General features: G+C 35.7%; 2 protein-coding genes across 8 annotated transcripts; one reads left to right on the forward strand and one right to left on the reverse strand.

Moving 5' to 3' along the window:
• Window positions 1–9,911: 9,911 nt before the first annotated feature.
• Window positions 9,912–13,769, reverse strand: LOC112292882 (uncharacterized). 2 transcript variants are annotated; one of them, XM_024541822.3, is made up of 10 exons: window positions 13,611–13,769; window positions 13,157–13,346; window positions 12,645–12,717; window positions 12,280–12,340; window positions 11,874–11,956; window positions 11,489–11,583; window positions 11,213–11,258; window positions 10,846–10,925; window positions 10,591–10,676; window positions 9,912–10,331 (listed from the first exon to the last, which is right to left on the reverse strand). In XM_024541822.3, the coding sequence occupies exons 1-10, from the start codon at window positions 13,688–13,690 to the stop codon at window positions 10,319–10,321; spliced, it is 807 nt and encodes a 268-aa protein (XP_024397590.1). In that variant the 5' UTR covers window positions 13,691–13,769; the 3' UTR covers window positions 9,912–10,318. The 2 variants fall into 2 exon arrangements, with proteins under 2 accessions (XP_024397590.1, XP_024397600.1); XM_024541832.3 differs by having other exon boundaries at window positions 13,616–13,694.
• A 1,699-nt stretch (window positions 13,770–15,468) lies between these two features.
• On the forward strand, window positions 15,469–18,671 carry LOC112278688 (uncharacterized). Of its 6 annotated transcripts, none has more exons than XM_024512312.3 (5): window positions 15,469–15,654; window positions 16,181–16,242; window positions 16,457–16,975; window positions 17,098–17,959; window positions 18,195–18,671. In XM_024512312.3, exons 3-5 carry the CDS (start codon window positions 16,484–16,486, stop codon window positions 18,224–18,226), a joined length of 1,386 nt encoding a protein of 461 aa, XP_024368080.1. In that variant the 5' UTR covers window positions 15,469–15,654; window positions 16,181–16,242; window positions 16,457–16,483; the 3' UTR covers window positions 18,227–18,671. The 6 variants fall into 6 exon arrangements, with proteins under 6 accessions (XP_024368080.1, XP_024368081.1, XP_024368086.1 ...); XM_024512317.2 differs by lacking the exon at window positions 15,469–15,654 and adding an exon at window positions 15,702–15,868; XM_024512315.3 differs by lacking the exon at window positions 15,469–15,654 and adding an exon at window positions 15,800–15,888.
• Window positions 18,672–22,654: the final 3,983 nt, after the last annotated feature.

The following is a 22,654-nucleotide window of genomic DNA, read 5'->3' on the forward strand; positions in this document are numbered from 1 at the left end:
TCCATTATATGAACTGTTACGCAAGGGTTACCGATTTGAATGGGAAGAAAGGCATATTCAGGCAATGCAAAGATTGAAGAAATTATTGATGTCACCTCCAATATTGAGGAAGGTTGATTATAAGTGCAATAGACCAGTGATTCTTACTGTAGACGCTAGTCCAATTGCCGTTGGATGGGCGGTGGGTCAAGATGATTTGAATGGGAGTAGATTTGCAGTTCGATTTGGGGCTAAAGTTTTAAGTATTCGTCAGCGTGTATATTCGCAAGTCAAAAGAGAACTTTGGGGAGTCGTTTCGGCTATGAAAGCTGAAAAGGACTATTTGATTGGGGCAGTAGTAGTAATTGAAACAAATTGCTTGCCATTGCTTGGAATGATTATTAACTGTTCAACGCCAGATATTGCAATGTTGAGATGGATTGCTTATATTAAGTCGCTAAATCCAGAATTTAAGCATATCACTGGAAAGGACAATTTAATAGCAGACATGCTATCTCGAGCAAGATCAGGGGAGAGAGAGGAGCTTCATGCTTCGGGTCGGGGAAGGAAAGACATAGAATTTGGATTTTTCTTCTTCATAGAGTTTTGGGAAGACTGAGGCAATCGCTTCTGAAGTCAGTGTTGTAATGGTGAATCGGGATTTTTAAATGAAGTGGGTTTGAATACTCTTGACTGTTTTGTAAAATCGAGTTACGTCTGTGATTGAAGGATTAAAGGGGTGTCTATAGGATTGAGTATGCGGAGTGAATGAAATTTATTGGGTTAATCTAACAGGACGGTCAGTGGATACAAGATTGTAAGTACAAAGGGGTATTGAAGATTAACAGTTTGGGTTGTTCGGGGTTCTCTGTAACGTCTAGAGACCTATCGGCTGGGGCAAAAAAAAAAAAAAGACTTCGACAAGCAGTCGAAGAGCATCCGTATAGATTTATGGTACATTGTTGCAGTCGTTTATATTTCAGCAGTCAAAAACTGATAGACTGCTTGACTATCGGCGAATCTCCATACTATCTTCTACAGCCAGATGCCCGACACGTTCTCGAGCAAGAAAGCACGTAATACGATATCGCAACCTCCAATCTATAGATGGGTTATGCTTTTTTAACCAAGAAAGACCAAGAATAACAGAATTTGATGGAGTTCTAATAATATTAAAAATAATATGACTACTATGGCCCTTAAACGTCACCTCTATAGGTTCTGATTCATTGGTGACACTACCAGATAATAAAGGTCGTCCATCTATGACCTCAATGTGAACAAGTTTGGATTTTTGTACTAAAAGGATCTTATAATGCTTCGCAAATTCTTCATCTTAGAAACAAGCAGATGCTTTTGAATCTAATAATGCTAAGGTTCTCAATTTCTAAGGGCCAATAAACAAAGGGATTGTAAAGCAAAGGGCAAGTTGAGCGGAAAGAAAGGAACCTGGTTGTTGTTGCGATATTTTACTGTTCAACCGCACTGTTCCTATTGTGAATGGGCATCCTCGTTTTCCTGAACAAACGCGCCCCTAGTCCTGACAATATGTTGATTTTGCTTCTTGGGGTAGTTTCCAACTTTGTGGCCTTCTTCATCGCAATATAAGCATAGATCTTCCTCCATATGCCACTTATTTTCTTCTACGATAAGAGATTTGACACGTACCGCATCAATTTGCATGTCTTTTATCTCTGAATGTGAATTCACGCTGCTTGTCGACATAATTGGGGCGTGGCGAACCGTATATTGTTTTGAACGTTGATCTTGGCGGCATTGGAATAGGCAGTTATCGTACTTGACATCCTAGCTAATAGCTTTGTTGAGCATTTGCGGATCAGAAAGAGTTAACAGCAAATCCTTCACATCTTCTCTTAAACTCTAATAGAATTGACTCATCAATGCTTCTTCATCCCAATTGATGTCGCATGCTAATTGCCTGAAGTCCGATGCATAGACTAATATAGAGCGCATCCCTTGTCGTAGTAATCGGATCTTTGTTGTAGCCCATCGAATCTTGTCGTGTTCACCAAATGCTTCCGCAAACGCCTCCAAAAAGGTTTCAAAGTTGTTTAGTATGGATGATCATTTCTCAAACAAAAGAGCAAACCATGATAGAGCTTGCCCTGTAAGTAAGGTTCCAACAAGCCCAATACGTGACTCCTCCGTTGGATAGCGTTCAGGCTGTAAAACTATTATCAACCTGATTTGATTGACGAATCCTCGAAACTTGGAACGTATACCATCAAACTTGTCCGGAAGGCTAACTTGGGGCTCTTTATGTTGTAGAATCAACGATGCTTGTCGAACTTGAGGCAAAGTTGCTTCTCCAAGTGCAAAAGTTTGAGGCTAGTGCAACCTAGATTGTGCCATCCCAGATGCTCCATTATTATGAAGCTTTGCCACGATTCCTTCAATCTCTGCAGTTCTTTGCGTTAACGTAGCAAAGGCATTCATAATAGCATCCAACTTGGACTCCGAACTTTCTGTCATACTAATGTCTTGGCCTCCGGCCATTCTAAGAGAAGGACAGAAATGACTCTACAAGAAGACAATATTGGTTTAGAAGAGGGTACTCCGCAACCTCTAAAATGCCTTAAGAGCTTCAAGAAAAGGGGTAATCCACTCTCTCCAAGAAGAATAAGACTCCAATATTGTAACAAAAGAAATATCAGTTTAGAGGAGGGTAATCCGTAACCTCTAAAATGCTAATACACTTCCAAGCAGAGGGATAATCCACACTCTAATAAAGAAGAAACTAGCTCTGATATCTGAGGTGAGTGAAGTCTCGACAAACTATCACGGACACAGAAATACAGAGTCAAAATCTAACAAGAAGTTCAAGAAGAACTGGCAAGAACTAGATTAATCAGATGAATACAAGAACAACACCAGAGAGATAAGCTAGAGTTCCAAGAGATGTGTTTAACTAAACTAAGATGGAATTTTTGGGATTCATTGCAACTATGGAAGGCTTGAAGATGGATCCTAAGAAGGTGGAAGCAATAGTATCATGGGAAGTCCCAAAGTCGATTAGAGATGTACAATGCTTTCTTGGCTTTTCTAACTTCTATCGGATCTTCATCAAGAATTATTCTGAAGTTGTTGCTCTGCTCACTTGATTGACATATAAAGACAAGCTTGAATGGAAACCTCTAGTAGAAAAAGTATTTCAAGATCTTAAGACGACATTTATTATGGTTCCAATTTTGGTACATCTGGACTTTGCAAAGGCCTTCTATTTGGAGATCGATGCTTCAATTTTTTTAATGGAAGTTGTACTTTCGCAAATAGGCACAGACAAGAAGCTTTATCTGGTTGCATTCTACTCTTAGGAGTTTTCTGCTATCAACTATGAGATCTTCAATAAAGAATTTTTTGTGATAATAGATTCTTTCCAAGAGTGGCGTCATTTTTTCGAAGGAGCTGTGCATCTAGTGATCATATACACGGATCACAAGAATTTAGAGTACTTTATGTCGACTCGAGTTCTGAATTGTCATGAAGCTTAATGAAATATGTTGCTATCCAGGTTTGACTTTGTTATTACTTATCGGCCTGGGAAGCAACAAGGTCTATCCAATGCATTATCAAGGAGATCGTATCTAGTGCAAAAGGCTAGAGAAGTAGTGTTTGATCAACAGTATACAATATTATTGAAGTCGAAATAATTCAAGCTTTGTTCTGCTATAGTGCCAATTGATGCTGACTTCTTCAACCAGGTATGTACTTCGATTATTGGATATTCTATAGCCCTCGATATCATACAATGTCTCAATAATGGCAAGTTCAAGGTAGAAGAAGATCTTTTATACTTTGAGGAGTAGTTGTATATTCGAAAGGAATCAGCACAATTTCGAGTTCTCCAATCTTGACACAACCTTCCAATTGTGGGACATTTTGGATTCAATAAGAGCTTGAAACTTATTTCCCAAGATTTTTGGTGGCTCCAAATGTGGAAGGATGTCAAGGATTTTGTCTTCTCCTATGATATTTGTTCAAGATCCAAGAACCCTCAACATCATCTTTATGGTCTTCTTCAGCCATTACCTATTCTACATCGGCTATAGTCTTTAGTTTCTATAGACTTCAATACGGACCAACCACCATTGAATTCATTTAACAACATTTTTGTTATGGTAGATCGGCTTACAAAGATGGCACACTTTGTCCCTTGCAAGAAAACATCATCAAGCAAAGACACAACAAGGCTCTTCCTTGATAGTGTGTATTAATATCATGATTTACCAGATAATATCGTGTCGAATTGAAGAACTTAATTTGTATCAAAGTTTTGGAGATCTCTCTTTGAGATATTGAAGGTGGATATCAAGCTTTCTTCGACTTTCCATCCTCAAACTGACGGCCAAACGAAATGGGTGAATCAAACTTTGGAGCACTATTTACGATGCAGCATCAACTATCAGCAAGATGATTATACTGCATATCTATCATTAGTCGAGTTTATATATAACAACAACCTTCATGCGTCGACTCAACAAACACCATTCTTTTTCAACTATGGGTATCATTCAAAGCTTGATTTGTTGAGTGCATCAACCAATAACAATCCAATAGCTAAAGGATTTGTGAAACAACTATTAGAGCTTCAAACTACGTTGAAGCTTTAATTGCAAATTGCCCAAGAAGCTTACAAAGCATCTACAGACAAATTTCAAAATCAGACACTTACTTTCAAAATTGGAGATAAAGTATGGCTGCTTCGACGAAATATCAAAACCAAGCTGTCATGTGATAAGTTGGACTATAGGAGATTGGGACCATTTGTTATCCAAAAGCAAATCAATCCAATGACGTACCGTTTGGGATTATCGGCTACTATAAAGGTACATCCAATCTTTCATATTTCTTTATTGGAGCCTTATCGAGAGTTGTCTTTTCTTAAAAGAGTGCAATGTCTACCACCTAGTATTGAAATTGAGAACCACGAGGAATACGAGGTGAAAAAGATACTAGATTCAAGGCATAAGTGGGAAAAATTGGAGTACCTAGTGCATTGAAGCGGCTATAATATCAATGAGTGCACATAAGAACCAACGAAAAATCTTATCAATGCGTCACAAAACGTACAGGAGTTTTATTGATACTATCTTTAGAAATCTAAGTCCTTTCGATGAAAGTTTTTTAGTGAAGTCCCTTCTCCTTGAAGTCTCTTAATCCTCGGCCTTACAAAGAAGGGAGAGAAGGAACTTCTAAAAGACATAATTAGAGACTATAAATATGTAACCTGAGCCCATTCTTTCATATTTAGTGCTTGTCTTTTTGGTCTAATATAGATAGACAAGAGATAGATATCATATTAGTCATGTCTTCTCAACCAAGTATCTCACGAAGACGACCCCAAGATAAAGAATCGCATGTACTACAAAGACGATAGAGGATACCTAGTAATAAGTCGCTAGTGATTGTGTTTGAGGTAGAACCTGCCTATGGTGATCTTCCCGAAGGAGTGTTTGCAGGGCATTTTTACTATGAAGACATAGAAGTTAATATTTGGTCAGAAATCGAAGGCGTAGGATACTATCATTGGTTAGAAGGATCAATGAACTACTTGCCATCCGAACAGCAATTGGAATATATTGCAGACACTATGTGATAAATTTTTAACTTCTTACATTGGTATTGACTTGCAATAGGAGTGCTTCTCGGAAACCTCGAAGCTAAAGGGAGGGAAGGGAGGTGATGTCAAGGACATACACTAGGAAATTATAGAAGATTCTGGAAGGTTCTAGAAAAGCTTTGTAGTTTGTAGAAGCTACTTGAGAAGTTTTCAAGCTTGAGGAAGCTGCTTGAGAAGCATCCTAGTTTGTGGAAGCTATTTGACAAGCTTCTTAGCTTGTAGTATATATAGGAGCAGAGATTGAGGGGATCCTGAGTCTCGACAACACACCTCTTGGAGCTCTAACTCACCTCTCTAGTGTTGTTCTTGTACTCATTTGATTAATTTAGTTCTTATTGATTCTTCTTGAACTTCTTGTTTAGGTTTTCAATCAATATTCTAAATTCATGACAGGCTGGCAAAGAGTACAAGACCTTTTTTGCTTTGTGATAGTAAAGAATCCAACTGCACAATCTTTATTATGATTGGACACCCTCGTTTATGATGATGTAGCCGCATTCTTCATTCGATATATATGCTACCGTTTCTTTGAACAATTATTAATCTTATGGCCAGATTTTTTATAATATAAGCATAGGTCAAGTTCCCTTTGACGCTTTTTTTATTATTGAGAAAGAAGTTTGAAGCAAATTGCATCAATTTATATATCTTTTGCTTCCAATTATTTATTAGAATTAGGTGGTGAAGAAGCTGCAAAATAATTGGTGTATACATGTAGCATAATTGAAGAATGTTTATCTTCTCGTCATTGAAATAAACTATTATTACACTTCAAAGCTTGACTAATGGCTTCATTGAGTGTTAGAGGATTTGGCATAGACAAGAATAAGTCTTTGATATCGTCTCTTAATTCTCAATAAAATTGGCTAATAAATGCATCTTTTCTCTAATTTATATCACATGCTAACTATCAAAAATCTGAGGTATATATTGATGCAGAGTGAGTTTCTTATTGAAGGCTTAAAATTTTAATTGTTGAAGAATAAACCTTATCATGTTCACCAAATGCTTCTACAAATGTTGCCAAAAGTGTTTCAAAATTGTGTAATATAGGAGAATTCTTTTCAAATAATGAGGTAAATTAGGACAAAGCTTGACTTAAGAGCAAGGTGCCAACCAAACCAACACAAGAGGCTTCAATGGAATATCATTGAGGTTGAAGCAAGGCAATTATTCATACTTAGTTTGCAAAGCAACAAAATTTTGAGCGAGTGCCATCAAACTTTTCCAAAAGGCTAATCCTTGGTTCTTTTGTTGTTTTTGTTGTCAGATCATTGCCTTGAATGGATGCACCTCCTATATTTGAAGTAAACATAGTCGTTTGAGAATTTGGAACCTTTGTTGCAATTTGATGTGGTAATTGAAGCACTCCGGCTCCTTGACCATTATGTGTGGTCATATATAGTTCTTCATTCTGTTTCAACAAAGTTTCTATCATAATCTTCAATGCTTCAAGAGCATTAATAATAAAATCTAATTTGATTTTTTTTTAGTGTGTTATATTGAATTTTCTACCTTCTACCATAGAAAATCAGAGAAATACATGCCTTCAAAAGAAAAAAACTTGATCTATGATATAAAGAAAAGAAACCAAAAGAATATTAAGAAAAAAATATTAGTCTAGAGGAGGGTAATCCGCAACCTCTAGAATGCTATAGTACTTTGAAGAAGAGGGATAATCCATTCTTTGTCAAGAAAGTCTAAGGTCCTAATATTATTTTATGGCAGTCTCGACAAACTGTTAGGGACCATATACAAGACAAGGATTCAACACCAAGGAATGGAATTTCCTTGACATTAAAACAAAAATTACATACAACGCAAGAAGGTCCTAGCAAGAGAACAAACTAAGCCTAAGATCCTTCTTCAGCAACTTCCTAAATCATCTAAAGCCTCCTAGAACCTTCTAGGACATCCTTAGAACCTACTAGAACCTTCTAGAATCTTCTTCAGTTGTATGTTCGTGACAAAGGCCTTTCTAACTCCTACTTCAAGTTTAAAAGATAAATAAGTATTCTTGTAATAGGTTGTAATCCTATCCCTTATCCTGAAGTTCACAGGTATTGGACAAGTAGCACACAAAAGATACAACTTCTATTTCAATTTCAACTCTACAAATGATAAATACATTAGAAAATATTTATTTGTTAGTTGAGTATAGGGATTAATTTTTAAAATCTATTCATTTGTTACAAATCAATTTTTTATCCAACACCATAGAAAATAGCAAACAAATATTTTTTGGCATAATAACAACAATATGTATCTTTTTTGTAAATGATGTTTTTATTTCATAGATACTAATACATGGTTTTAATTTTGACACACCTAAGTAATAAGATTATATAAATCTTTACTAATTTGATGCAACCACAAACTTTGTTATTTGCTTATATAGTTTAAAATTGACATATATTGTTAATATTTTTTATACATTAAAAAAACTATTTCATATGCAATACTTCAAAAAATTATCAATATTTGAATATTATTTATACGAAAAATATTATATATTATTTATATATTATTTGGATTTTATATTATTATTTATATAAAAATATATATTAAAATGTGCATGTTCAAATACTATTAGATTATAGAATATATATATATATATATATATATATATATATATATATATATATATTAAATTAATTACTAGCGACAAAGTTCAATTTAGTTATAGTTTTGACAAAGCAAAGTAACTACAAAGTAACTCATGATTTTCTTTTATATAATATAAATGAATCATTTCAGCAAGACTATCATATTTGAATCAAATATAGTATAAATTAAAATTTAGTTTATTATGTTAAATTTACTTTATTTTTTATTACTTTTTTGTCAAAGATAAAGAATAAAAATTGAATATACTGATATTAAAAGATAACTTGAATAAAACTATTAATCTTCTATATTTTGTAGAATGAATCATTTGTAATATAATAATTTAATAACTATGGAAATAATAATTAAAAAGTTTTCATATAATAAAAAAAATTATTTTTTAATTTATTTTTATTTCTCTATACATTTTTAATAACTTTTTTCTAAAATTATTATTAAGTAATTTTCATATAATAATATTAATGACAAAATAATTATATTTTTTTCTTCAATCAATTCAAAAAAATATTTTAAAATTATATATATATATATATATATATAATTTTAAAATACATAATACATATTACTCATTATGTTTGATTTTTAATAATATTATATATTAAATATATTAATATATTAATATATATTTTTAATCAAGTAATTATATTTTCTTCTTTAGAGATTTATATTTTTTACAATTAATTGTATATGAATTGTTTCTAAGAAAATAAAATAAAGGTTAAAATAATTTATTTTAGTTTTTATTATTTATTTCTTTAGAAATGGTTTTTTTTTAAAAATTATTAGTACCATAATTGAGTTCTTATAGAATAATTTTGTTATTATTAATTATTCAAATCTAATTTTAAAATTTTTTTAGATTCTTTTTTTTCTTAATATACTTTTATAATAATTATTCAACTTATTTTTATATATAGATTTAATTATATTTTTAATTTATTTTTAAAATATATATATTAATTTTTATTCTTTATATAAAATTAATATATTTTGGAATATAATATAAAAATATATTACTCTATACATACTAATAAAAATATATCCAATGTATATGTAGTTAAAAAAAAAAAAAAAAAAAAAAAAAAAAAATTGTGATCAAATTTTTGATGATATTTTTTTAAACTAAATTAATACTTTAATAAATTTTATCAAATATAAAGAAAACTAAAAATACAAAAACGTTGATAAATGTATTAGTGGTTGAAGTTCTTCTTCTAGAAAAACTAATTAATAAGTATGCAATGTATAAATTTCTTAAGAATCACAAAGTTTACAAATCTAATGTCAAAGTTATAATATGCTTCATTAGTAGCTTCTTAGATATCAAAACTTTCTAAGGAAAGTTTGTATTATCACATAATGCATCTAAAACCAATTATAAATCCAATCCACTACAAATAACATGAACTTCCTTACAATGTATTGCGATAAATATTTGAGCATAATATGTACACAGGTATATATATATATATGTATATATATTTATATTAACAGAAACATGTGATGTTGGGCACTACCATCCATCCATTTCCTCTTCCATATATGTTCCCATGTTTGGCCAATGAGAAGGCTTCTTTGTCTCTTTGTCTTACACCTTAACTTCCTTAAAACAATGTTCACATATAATTATATATATATAATTTTTGAAATGTACTACCAACTCTGTAAAAAGGTTGATTAGAGTCCTTCAAGAAGAAAAAAATCTGTCCAAAGATCCATTGGGCAGATGATTTGAGGTTACAAGTTGTCAAAGATGTTCAGATATATTCTCTACTAGTTTTAACAATCCTGTATCCAGGCACTGGGCAAATGTAAACATACACTTGCTTCAGATTCTGATGTAGATGTAGAGGACAATTTTCTGAAGAGCCAACTTCACTTCATACAAGTATTGCTCGTACTAAAATACAAAGAACCTGGAAATGGTTTTGTAATTACAACTTGTTATTTCATGATGAAGTACTACTAGCCTGTCGAGCTTGACCCGCTTCCATTCAGTGCGAGTTCATGGTTCTGCACGATTAACTGGTGCATACATGATTTACTGGACACAAACTATGGCACAGTGATTCACTTGTAAACCCTGGAAAGGCATAATGGCACATAAAAATTTAATACATTTTCAGTGCAACAGAAAACACCACAAAACACCCCATAGTTTGATTCTAGCAAACATGAAGCCAAAACTTTCTAGAAATAATCAGTATGTATGCTTCTTTACTAACTTGGTCGAATTAGATTTGAAAAGTCTTAGTGGTGAATCAGAAGGTCAGGAGCGTTGAAACTAGACCTAAGGAAATTTCAGTATTGAAGTGCAAGAGGCAAAAAAGTTACGCTCATACCTTCCATCTGCACGTTTTTCGCCTTGTATGGTAATGCAAATACTTCTGGAGCCCCCGTAGTTCCGATGCTCATTCAACCATATACCCTTCAGATTCAATCAACATGAGATTTCAATGAATATTCAAACCGTATTATGCAGTTCCAAACACAAGTTTAAAATCTCAAATTAAGCAGTGCCCCCCAACATACACAAGAATACATGTCAAGTTCTGACGCAGTTCATTAACACTAAGAACAGTAACATTTGATAGTACCTGCCAGATTCCAAGCTTGAAGCGCCCACCGGTGATTGGGATAGTCAAAGAGCTGCCCATCATTGAAGCCTTGACGTGTGCTGAGTACATGAGATAACATGTTAGACTACCTATGAGGTTCAGCTACAACACACCTGTCCTTTTGAATGAGCATTTCAAGTACACCATGATTGCCTCTCAGGTGAGACGATAAAAACTAAACGAATGACCACCACTAATGCACCCTAAAAAGATCCACTGCGACGCTTTCAAAAAAATTATGTTTCACAAGCTCTTCATAAACCCATTTGAAATTACGAAAACACAAGAAACTATTGCGTGCTGCAACCATTTCGCATTGAAGACAATGAGGGAAACAAACTTTTACCAGGCATGTCATCGTAACCTTCATCCAAGTGACGATAGTGATTTCCCTGCAAAGATGCACAATGAAGGACTCAAATGCCGATAAGGCTAGAGAAAAAAATGTGCTGGTCAGTTACATGCAACCCAGATATTTGGTTACTTACGCTCTCATTAAATTAACCAAATCCGACTCTATACTTAGTACATTTCATACACAAAATATTTCAAGAAGCTCCATTGAAGAAATAGAATACATTCAACTGGTCAAATCCTACCAGCAATACAAGCAGGTACATACCTCTGGCACAATCCGATTCAAAGCGTCTTCCATATCCAAAGGAACATCAGAGCTTGCATTCTCATTGATGGTTAAACTTGCAGAAGTGTGCAATACTGTTTAAAAACCCCAAAGCACAACTGTTTTTAGAGAATGTGACCTCAAGGGACTAAACAGGACAGGGTAGAACAGAATTAGCAGCACAATCCGTACCATATGTCAACGCTACGCAAATATGCGTTTATAAAACAGAACTTCATCATTGAAGATAAAAAGAGAAACGCAACTTGAAAACTTAGCAGACTTTTAGAATATTCAAAATTAGTCATAAAAGAAGAATGGAATGAAATGGAACAAAATATTTATCTTCTCTTGAGACGAGAGACATCTTTGAGAGAGAATATACCGAATAAATGAGCAATGCCAACTCTAAATTGGTTTATCTCCGGAACTGCATTGTAAATTTGTTTAGTAATGATATGGCAGCCCCTGCAAACAGTCATTCCGCCAGGTCTTATCAAAAAATTCAAAACCTCTCAGTTCTTTTGCTACCCGAGGACAAGGATAAGAAAAAATTAAAAATAAAATAAAAGACACACTAACTTCTCACTTAGAACAAGACCACACGAGCTTAAGCATCTATAACAAAATTCCACTTAGAGTAATGTAAAGTTTACAAGCAATATCCATAAAAAGTATTTAAAGAAAAAATAAATAAAAATAAAAACTACCTGCTTGACAAGATAGTACCGATGACAAGTTTAAAAGTTTTCTTGCATAATCAATCATGACCTTAGACATGAGAAATATACCTCTTGAAGGGTGGGAGCTCAACAGTACGTTGGACCCAGACTGTTCCAGGCGAGGAAGACACTGCACCACCATATTCAGGATCCCGGATTTAGCTCATCACCTTGGTTAGAAGTCAGCCTCACAAAGAAAACATCTCGTGTCTTGGATAACTGTAATATCCAAACCCTTTGAACTTTTATTTCATACAAAACTGTTCAAATGGATCCGATCTAGTGAAATACCCGATCATATGCTGCTGAAAAAACGCTATCGATGCGTGGTTCTCCCTTTGTACTCCAGTTTTAAAGAAGCAACTCAGAAACAGGTGTAAGCACCCTCTCACGTTGACTGTGACAAACTCAACTTACTTAAGAAAAATCCTAACCTGTCTCAGTGCCAGCCTCGCAAGTCACATTGCGGTGACTTGGTCTACTGGAGATGCCACATGATTTCACACCCTGCCAGCACAATGCATATGTACAGTCAGTCGAGACAAATGTAGTAGAATTAATGAACTATCCAACCTCAATCATTCTCGTCATGAAATTCAGAATATGCTAGGTGGTTCTAAACAAGGCGGTAGTAGCAGAAACATAATCCTTTCACTAAGGTATGCAATGGATACAAATGTTCATTACAATAGTACAGAGTGCAAATTGTGGCACTGGCAGTTGATGCAACAAATGCAAAGAGATGAAGTTCCCTTTGACTCGAGGCTCCAATTAACCACTTAACCCAAAAACTCAGGCTCGTTCAGCAGAGCATAATATACTTCTCGTGAGAAGGCTTGAACAAAAACAGGAAAGAAAAACACAATTGGCAATAAAATACAAATGAGACAGCTATGCAACGCGCAATGCCACGAATTGTACGGCCGAGGCACAAGGCAAAACTCACCTGCTGCAAATCCTGTACCAAATTCGGCTTGAACAAACGACGTGATTGGATACAAGGCACTAACAGAGTCGCTTGAGTGACAGCGGACGCAGAATTCTGAATCCTGCTAATGGTGAGAGAAACCGCTGAAGAGGGCAACATAGCACCAATCGTAGCTGCTACGCAAGCCATTGCGCGAATCCTCTGTCCACTGCGAACCGCCGAAAACTCCTCAAACATTAAATATGACACAATTGTTGCTCTTCCCAACCATCCAACCTATAGTCGAAGATATCACTCACTACTTCACACATCAGCTCCTCCTTCGAAGTCGAATTTAAACTTCCCAAGTGAACAAGATAATTCGCAGGATTTCGTAACACGACGTCGCAAAACTCGACGTTCTAACCCGGAGTGTCGACCGCGAAGCTCGTATTTCATAACAATTACACAAGAAGACAAATGGCATGCTTGCCTTACATGTACCAGGCGCTCTCCGAGTTGCGAAAGAACTGCGACTCGTGATCTCCAGGCAATGGATCCTTCCACGCTCATCTGCCCGCTCACAACTCCCAATCGAACCCTAATTGGGACATTTCATGGAATCAGTCCAATCTCAAACTCGGAAGTCCCGACCACTCTATTCACTCCTTCTGAGACCATAAATTAATCGATGCCAGGTGGCTGCCACGTTCGACAGCTGAGCTGGCAGAATGTATTTGTATTAGTACTCTATCTTATCTGTACATTTATACGACGATATCTGTACCATACGTGTATCAGTACCTAGCCTTCATAGGTTCCTCACATAGCTTTGGTTGTTGGTTTCCATTTATCATCCATTTAAGATTAACGATTATATTGTTTAATGAGAATTTGAGGATGATTTTCTGCCTTGGTGGGACTCTCTTACTCGCGGAAGCTTCTAGTGTTAACTATCTTAGGATGGAAGCGTTCATAATGTAAGGTAAAAAGCCCTCATAGATTAAAATAAATGAAGAATACGTTATTTTCATGAACTGTTATTTTGTGCATTTCTTTGAATGTCTATTTCTTTTTTAATGTCAACTTTTCGAAGTAATATGTGTTTGCATTTAAAAAATTATAAAGTCCACTATATATATATATATATATATATATATATATACAGTATAACAATGGGTCATCTTCAATGTTTTTGGATTTCCAAATTCATGAATATAAAATCAATGAAAAGAAATTATAAATTGTTCATGTATTTTGAAAACATTAGTAATGTATTATTTAATCCCACATCTCCCAGCTTACAACCTAACATTTTCAAGCTTAAAATTTATATCATTAAGTCTTTCAACATCAATGTTATGCTTGATTTAAGCCACTAGCCTTCAAAACACATCAAACAAACCTGGGGAAGACCTCATGTCAAAGCCATAGATAGATAGAATGGATAGTGATAAAAAAGGAAAAAAAGAATAGAAATTGACAACGAAAGGCATGGAATGAATTAATGAATGAATGAATGAGGACAGAGCCAGTAAGTGTAATTGAATTGTGTGGGCAAGAGATAAAAAAACCTTGGGAGGAAACCACAAGAAGCAACATCATGCAAGCAAGATGTGACAACGGGGGATTGTGGAGCCCACGTGAAGAAGCGCCGCATGGGTTGTGTACCGACGCATCTAATAGCAGTGAGAAATCCACAACGTCCACAACGAAGCCATGGCCGCCGTGAGGAGTGTGCATCAAGGTTTGGGTGCCGGCACTAGAATCGGTGGACCAGGTGGTGGAATTTGCAGCCACAGCAGCACAAGAGTGTAGGCAACCAAGCAAGCAAAGCGTAGGTGGGATTACAGCTACATCTGGGGTCCCGACCATGTGCGATCGGATCCGGGTGGAAATGTGTGTGGAAAGGCAGCAAACTACGCTCATTTAGCGGAGCGGTTCTTATAAAATCGAAGCTGGTAGAGCGAAAGATAGGGCGGCGCGTAGAGTCACGGCATCGCCACTAACTGCGAAGCTGCAGCCAGCCTGACCTCGACGGAAAAGATCCAAAGACCCGTTCTTACATCGCATTCTGACACATGCACAGCCTCTGCCACGCCCTGCCACCGACCCCAGCTCTCTGCCCCTCCCTGCCCCTGGCCCTGTCGGAGCCCTACTCTGTTACCCAGCTCCTTCTGCTCCCACACGCCACTGTTTTTTCATGCCCGTAGGCTTGGTCAAATACGAACTCACTCACTCGCTAGAGGACGAGGACGAGGACGAGAAGGAGGTGGGATTGTGGCGGGTGATCCCGTTGCCGCAGTGAAATATAGTCCCCGTACCTCTATCGAGAGTCTTGCTTTTGTGTTTCGTGGAAGAGCAGGGTTGCGTGTCCTTCAGGATTTGTGGGAGTGTAGGAGAGTTTCGGAGAATTGTGTGTCTGAGTTTCGGAGTGTGGGTTGACTTAGTAAAGGCGAGAGATTTAGAGATTTGAAGCTTGGAGGTTCTTGGAGGTCTGCAGGGGTTGGAGATACGTCTATTTGACGATTTCGGAGGTGGGTTGATTCTCGATTTTTATTTGGTTTTGTTTATTGATTTTTTTGATTATTTTGTTTTCGAACGGCTGGTGTGTCGTACGATGCGACGCTGTTAGGTAGGGTTTTACTTCTATTGAAGCTCGTAATCCAGGGCGGATTTTCGAGGTGTATTGTGGTGGGACGACGGATTGTTGCAGCTTTAACCCTGGTGGCATATCTAGTGGATGCTCGGGTGGGCGGAGTTCGCTCCATGTGTGTTCTTAGAACTGGGTTTTGGTTTTGTTTCTTGGTGGCTTGAGAGACCCTTGACACTGAAAGCTCTGTTGTCATAGTGTCACTGTACGAAGTTTTCTTTTAGAACTGTGAACTTGACTGAAGTAATGGCTCAGAGTTTCCTTTCTCGTTCATTTTTAATCCACTGGTTTGTGGTTGTGCTTCGTCTAGTTCATGAAAATCTGGAATCTTTTGTTTGATCGTTTTAGCGCTAAGGCTTGTTATTCCGTATTCGGCTTTGTTCATGAATCGAACTTTTTTCTTGATTCAGGTTTCCTTGGTACATCTACGGAGTTGATGTTTTGAGGTGTTAAAGATATTCGGAAAAAGGAAGTACGTTAGCTTTTGTTTCATAACGGTTTCAAGATTGTTTTATCTCTCTATTTAGTTATCTTTGAAAGTGTTAGTACAATTGGAATCTCGCACCCCAATACTCTAAGGTTGAAAGGCACGTCGTTGAAAATCAAATGTCTGAAATTAACGTCTGCAATTTTGCGAATTTAGATATTCAATCAGTGCTGACACGTCCGTGTTTCTTCTATCTTAGTTGCACAGGCCTCAGAATTGAATAGCCATGGAGTTCTTCCGAGACGCACATTCGGTGCGACTGTTGGCGCACACAGGCAAATATCTTTGGGCTGATGACGATCGAAGATCAGTCGCGCAGAAGAAAGGTCGGAATTCCTATGGTGTTATCTGGCGAGTTGAGTTCATCCCAGAACGGAACGCCATCAGGCTGAAAAGCGTGTACGATCTTTACCTGATGGCTTCTGATTACGCATTTCTGTTGGGCGCTACGGGTAAAAAGGTAATCCAGAGTTTCGCTTCGAAGGCCGACTCGTCGCTTGAGTGGGAGCTTATAGCCGCTGGAACTTTCGTGAAGCTGAAAACTAAGGGCGATAAGTTTCTTCGAGCGAATGGGGGAGTGCCTCCGTATCGGAATTCTGTGACTCATGATGTTCCAGTGCTGGCAAGCAACTACCATGTGGTACAATGGGAGGTTGAAGTTGTCAGGAAACTAGACTCGCAGTCTTTGCCGGCCAGCAGAGTACCATCTCCTAATCAGGTACAGCCATCCCATCTACCTACAAACTTCAGTCTCATGCATGTGCGGTGCTGGTGTTGATCATTCTTCCCTCTAGACTGGTCAGGAATCGTCATTTGTGCCATGTCCATGTGTATCCGCAGGTTCCTCCAGCGCGATCCCACTCCCCGCCAATGCATCCGCGGAGGGCAGACAGCTCCTACGATCCAGAGGCTTCGGTTCCGCCGCCTATGTACAATCGAAACTCCCGGGAGAAACGTAGTCAATCGGCCCCTACTGAGGATTTCTTTCCTGCTCCGAGCGAGTACAGTTCGTCTCCGTCAGAGAGGTTGTCACCAATTTCTAGCCCTCCGCGTGACAGGCGCAATGCGCCATCAGCTGGTGACGCTCACAAGAGCCTCCCCAAACCTAAACGGCCGCACGAGCATTTTGATTCCTCTGACCTGCCCGCCAGGAATGCGCAACCATCCACTCAGCCCTTGGAAAATGCTGATACTGCTGATGATTATTCATCGTCTTCGGAGGCATCGTCTCCAGTGCCAAATCAACGATCTGCGCAGCACAGACACCGTACAACAATGTCAGAGCTGCCCCCCCAACTTTCCTCAAATGACGACTATGATTCGCCACCGTCGGAACTTCCATCACCGAGAACTCGACTGCAGAACCTCAAAATTGACCAAGGAGAGATTGCAGGCAGGGGCAAAGCTTCCCCAAGGACCCCAAGTGCGAAGTCTCCTTCTGATGTGCGGAGAATCTTTTACTCGATTGCAGAGGATGACGGTGAAGTGTTGGCTCATGACGATGAAACTTTCGGGAGCTTTTTGTTCAAGGGTCACAGCCTGCAAGAGTTAACGGAGCAGCTGCAGCTTGAGACGGGGATCGACGAGGATATTATATTGTGCATGCGGAATCCTCTTACTCAGAAGCTCTACAGGATGCGATTGCAGCTTCCCCCGAACAAAGCACCCTTGTCTCTCGTCATTGTTCGAACAAACTCTGAATGTGAGTTTTCATCTCCTCACCTTCCTTCATTTTAATTATACGTACGGGTTTCTGGAAATTTGAATTCTATAGCTGCGGTATTCATTTGTTGAGCTATCCCAGTCACAATGTAATATCCAACAATCTATATATGATTGTTATCATCATTATTATTATTCCCTTGATACGACATGCTCTCTGAACTTGGCTGTCAAGTACTTTCACTTGGATTCTGACTGTGTTTGTGTTATTTCAGTTGGGAAAATATTCGCTACTCCGACTCAGTGATAACTCCAGTGGTGTAGAGATTAATTTCATTCGAGTATGTGCGTAGAGTCGGGAAAGGCGTAGCTTCATTTTCAAGTGCATCATTATTCATCTAAAGGGTTGCATTAATCTGCAGTTGTAGTATCCATCAGCGCATGTGTACTGGATCAACTGCATGTAAACAATTATTTAGTTCCGCAATGGGGTGTGATCGATCCTCTTTTACGGAAAAGGATAGCTAGTCATTATTTTAGCAACAGCATCGGGAGGATACGACTGGTCACAGTATATTCAAAATTCTCTCTGTACAGTATGTAGAGATCAGGTGCAGGGGATGGTTTGTAGACATTTAGGTTCGATGAGTTGTAGAGACTGGTGTGTTAGCGAGTTCAGACTTACTGGCATTGTTAGCTGTTAAATTTAGATGACCATGTAAGTGAAGCGGCAGTACATGATTACTTCCCCACTTTTGTGTGTCACAACGAAACTCGACAGATCTCATGACATTCTATTGGTGCAAGTATTTTAACATACACATACATCAATAATCACACAGAGATGATAATGAGGGCTTAAGCTCTGTACTACCATTACTCATGACATTACAGGGTGTAGACTGAAAGAGTCGAAAGAGAAACCGATCAGAGCAAGTGGTGTACTACTCGAAAGGTGCGCCGGACGAATGAAACTCTACACTAAACTACATTGTACTTCGTTAACAATGTAACACCCATACTCCCACACATTGGTACACAGAAGGTACATGTAGTTTCTTGATACAAAAATTCTCCCACTCTACTGCACTTGACAATTTTGAGTCCTCGAAGACGATGGAACTTCTCAGGAAAGGCTTTTGTAGCAAGTTGTAGATCAGTCGGAACATAACTGGTATGGATATCACCTTGAGCTTGAATCTCAAAAACAACATGATATTGAATCTCAATGTGCTTTGTGAGCTTATGATATTTGTGATTATTAATCAGATGTATAGCAAATTGAATATTCAAAAAAAGAGGAGTTGGTCTAGCTTGTTAGTAGCCAATATCTTGCAACAAACGATGGATCCACATAGTCTCTATACCAGCAAGATATGCAGCAATGTGTTTAGACTCCACAGTAGAGCTAGCAGTGCATAACTGCTCGTGGCTGAGCCAAAGAATTGGGGCTTTGTTGAGCAAGATAACAACTCTGCTCTGGCTCTTATAGTCGTCAAGATCACCACAGTAATCAGCATCGGCATAAGTCGTGAGGATGTTGTTAGCATTAGAATTAGAGTAACATAAAATATAATATGTAGTATCATAAAGATACTTTACAATGAACTTAACATTCGTGAGAAATCTTATTGACAACTAAAGAGATATCAAAGAAACCTTTAGCAACTAGATGCGCTTTATATCTGTCAATAGAATCATCAATTTTAGTTGCGCTACATAGTTAGCTACATGTTGCATATATTGGTAGCTTGTATTATAAGCTAACTATGTAGCATATATATAAAAATATTGTCTTGTAAGTTAAAACACATGTCTTGCAAGTTGGACACATATTAGAGGTCTTATAGAATGTTGCCACATAACTCTTAGTTAGATAGTATATATGGAGGCAAGAGTAAAGCCTTCTTCACTCTTGTCAATGTCTTTCTAGTCCTTAGACTTATTTCAAGACTTCTTAGTCTTCTTGTCTTTGACAATACTCATTCCAATTTCAGTACGATATTAGTTTTGGTGAATATCTATTCTTTTGAAGTGACATAAGAGTATATTGAGTTTTTGGTTCTTTGACATTCATATCTTTGACAATTGGATAAGAGTGCTAACTTATTGCTCTTGTTTTGTATTAGAAGTGGATGGATTATTTCACTTCTATTATTATATTTTGAAGGTTGTCATATTTTCTAAGTTTTTTTTTTCTTAATTTGCACTTTTGATGGAAAAAGATTCATGTCTTGTCTATAATTTAAATTCATTCTTAAAAGTGTTTATGGCTACCTTCAAAAAAAATAATTGAAAAAAGGTAGTAAAGACCAAACTAATAATTTTATGACAAAAATTATGTTCAACTACCATATATACTATTGAATTCCAAAATCTTGCTTGAAATGTGAATTAAAATGACAAAATCCTTATCAATCAATTTCAATATGAGTTAAAAGATAATGTCAAAGATTTATTGTTGACAATGTCAAGAGAAGATTCACTAAAGTAACTTATTGCTCAAGCCATTACATGCGACAATCAACTCTTTGAAAGTTGCCAAGAACAAAGATTTGATAGGAGAGGTATGAATCAAGCAATGGCAATATCTTCTAAGTTCATAGAAGCTTATTCATAAAGATCAAAACCTGTATAAATTAATATAGTATATTTCAAGCTCTAATTAAGTAAGAAAAGCTTCAATGTCTTTAAGAAGGTTTATACTTATATTGTAGAGAACCTAAACATACTATTTAATATTATTCAAAGAAGCAATGCAACCACTAAATGAAGAGTATGGTTGCTATAGAGGATAATTTGTTAGAAAATGAATTTCTCTAGCTATAATAGGAACCATGCAAGTAGAATCTTATGCATCACCCAATAAAGGTCTCATTTTCTTTTCAAATCTCTCACCTTGCTTTATAATATGGTTTTTTTTAAGATCAAAAAATCACAAAGTCTATCTTATTAGATTCAAGAGTCTCAACTTGTTTTATAAATGAAGACTTTATTAAAAAATAAGAAATATTCTAAGTCAAGAAAATCAAATCTATGAATATAGAGGTTATAGATAGTCATTTATTATCTTTTAGAGATTTTATCTATAAATTTGTTCTTTTAAATACAACACGTAATAATTATAATAATTTAGTAATAATTAATATAATTAGATATCTTTCTAATTCAATTATTTTAGGATTATCATGGCTAGAGAAATATAATCTTCAAATTGATTTTTTTTGTAGTTTAGTCCATGATTCTATTAGTGAAGTAAAAATATATAAATTTAATATAATAAAATACTTATTAATAGGTATAAAAGTTTTTATGTATGTTACAAAAGAAATGTCACTTTTTGCCATATACACCACATCCATTTTGATGGTGGAAAGACTACAAGCAATATTCTAAATCGGTATGAAAATTATTAAGATTTTTTTGAAAAAAAGAATGCAAATATGTTTTTAGAATATTATCTATATGATTGTTCAATTGATCTTCAAGAAAGAATTCAATCACAATTTGGACCAATTTATAACTTATTGCAAAACAAGTTAGCTATGTTTAAGGATTATATTCACAAAAACTTAGTTAAAAATTTTATACGCCATTCAAAATTTCTAACAAGAGCTCTTATTTTATTTAAAAAGAAGAAAGACAAGTCATTGCAAATGTTTATAGATTATCAAAGGTTCAATAAGATCACCATCAAGAAAATGTATCTTTTACTTTTGATTTTAGGACTTCTTGATTAACTCAATCAAGAAAAAATCTATATAAAAATAGATTTATGAGGAACATATAAACTAATATGGATCAAAGAAGGAGATGAATGAAAGACTATGTTTTAAATCAAATATAAGTATTTTAAATATAATATCATGCCTTTTGGATTCATGAATGTATTAGCTATTTTTTAATATTTAATAAATGATATTTATTTGAGATTTTCTTGATGATTTTGTTGTTTGCTACAAAGACAACATCTTAATCTATTCTAAAAACATAGAATATGAATTTCATGTTTGTCATGTATTACAAAAACTTAGAGATGTAAGACTATTTATTAAGATAAAAAAGTGTATATTTTATACTAATATTTAGGTTGAAATTTTAGGATACATTATTTAAAATGATGGCCTTAAGATGGATCCTAAAAATGTTTAAACTATCATAAATTAGAAGGTTCCAAAAATAATAAGAGATGTCGAATGTTTTTTGGAATTTACCAATTACTATTAAATCTTTATTAATAATTATTTTTCAAATTGTGGCTCTTCTTATATGTCTTACATGTAAAGACAAATTTAATTGGAGCAAAAAAGCTAAAGCATCTTTTGAATCTTCAAAAACAACTTTTATTTTTGTTCCAATTTTGTATCATGTTGACTTTTTAAAAGCATTTTTTTTGAAAATAAATGCATCAAAATTTGCCTTAAGAATGATATTGTCACAAATAGCAACAAATGACAAACTCCATCTATTGGCTTTGTATGCCAAAAAATAATTTAACAATTGAAATGAATTATGAGATCTATGACAAAAAACTTCTTGTACTCATAGATTTATTTCAAAAATTTTACTGTTATCTAGAAGGCGCTTTCAATTCAATCACCATATATATAGATAACAAAAAATTTAAGTATTTCACATCAGCATGTATGTTCAATTGTTACTAAGCTTGTTGAAGTATATCTTCATCAAGTTTTGATTTCAAGTTTGTTTATCAATTTGAAAAACAAGGTTTGTT

The sequence above is a fragment of the Physcomitrium patens genome, chromosome 2 (genome assembly GCF_059467195.1).
Source record: "Physcomitrium patens ecotype Gransden chromosome 2, ASM5946719v1, whole genome shotgun sequence".
In the NCBI taxonomy this organism is placed as follows: Eukaryota; Viridiplantae; Streptophyta; class Bryopsida; order Funariales; family Funariaceae; genus Physcomitrium; species Physcomitrium patens.

What these genes read in the sequence shown, in the direction of transcription:
- LOC112292882 (XM_024541822.3), bottom strand. Translation starts at nt 13,690, where the DNA reads ATGAGCGTGGAAGGATCCATTGCCTGGAGATCACGAGTCGCAGTTCTT. An exon ending in TGGCATTGCTCATTTATTCG is followed by an intron (nt 11,584 to 11,873) that starts GTATATTCTCTC and finishes GTTTTTAAACAG; the next exon opens with TATTGCACACTTCTGCAAGT. An exon ending in TGAATCGGATTGTGCCAGAG is followed by an intron (nt 11,259 to 11,488) that starts GTATGTACCTGC and finishes GCATCTTTGCAG; the next exon opens with GGAAATCACTATCGTCACTT.
- LOC112278688 (XM_024512312.3), top strand. Translation starts at nt 16,484, where the DNA reads ATGGAGTTCTTCCGAGACGCACATTCGGTGCGACTGTTGGCGCACACA. An exon ending in GAGTACCATCTCCTAATCAG is followed by an intron (nt 16,976 to 17,097) that starts GTACAGCCATCC and finishes GTGTATCCGCAG; the next exon opens with GTTCCTCCAGCGCGATCCCA. An exon ending in TGTTCGAACAAACTCTGAAT is followed by an intron (nt 17,960 to 18,194) that starts GTGAGTTTTCAT and finishes GTGTTATTTCAG; the next exon opens with TTGGGAAAATATTCGCTACT.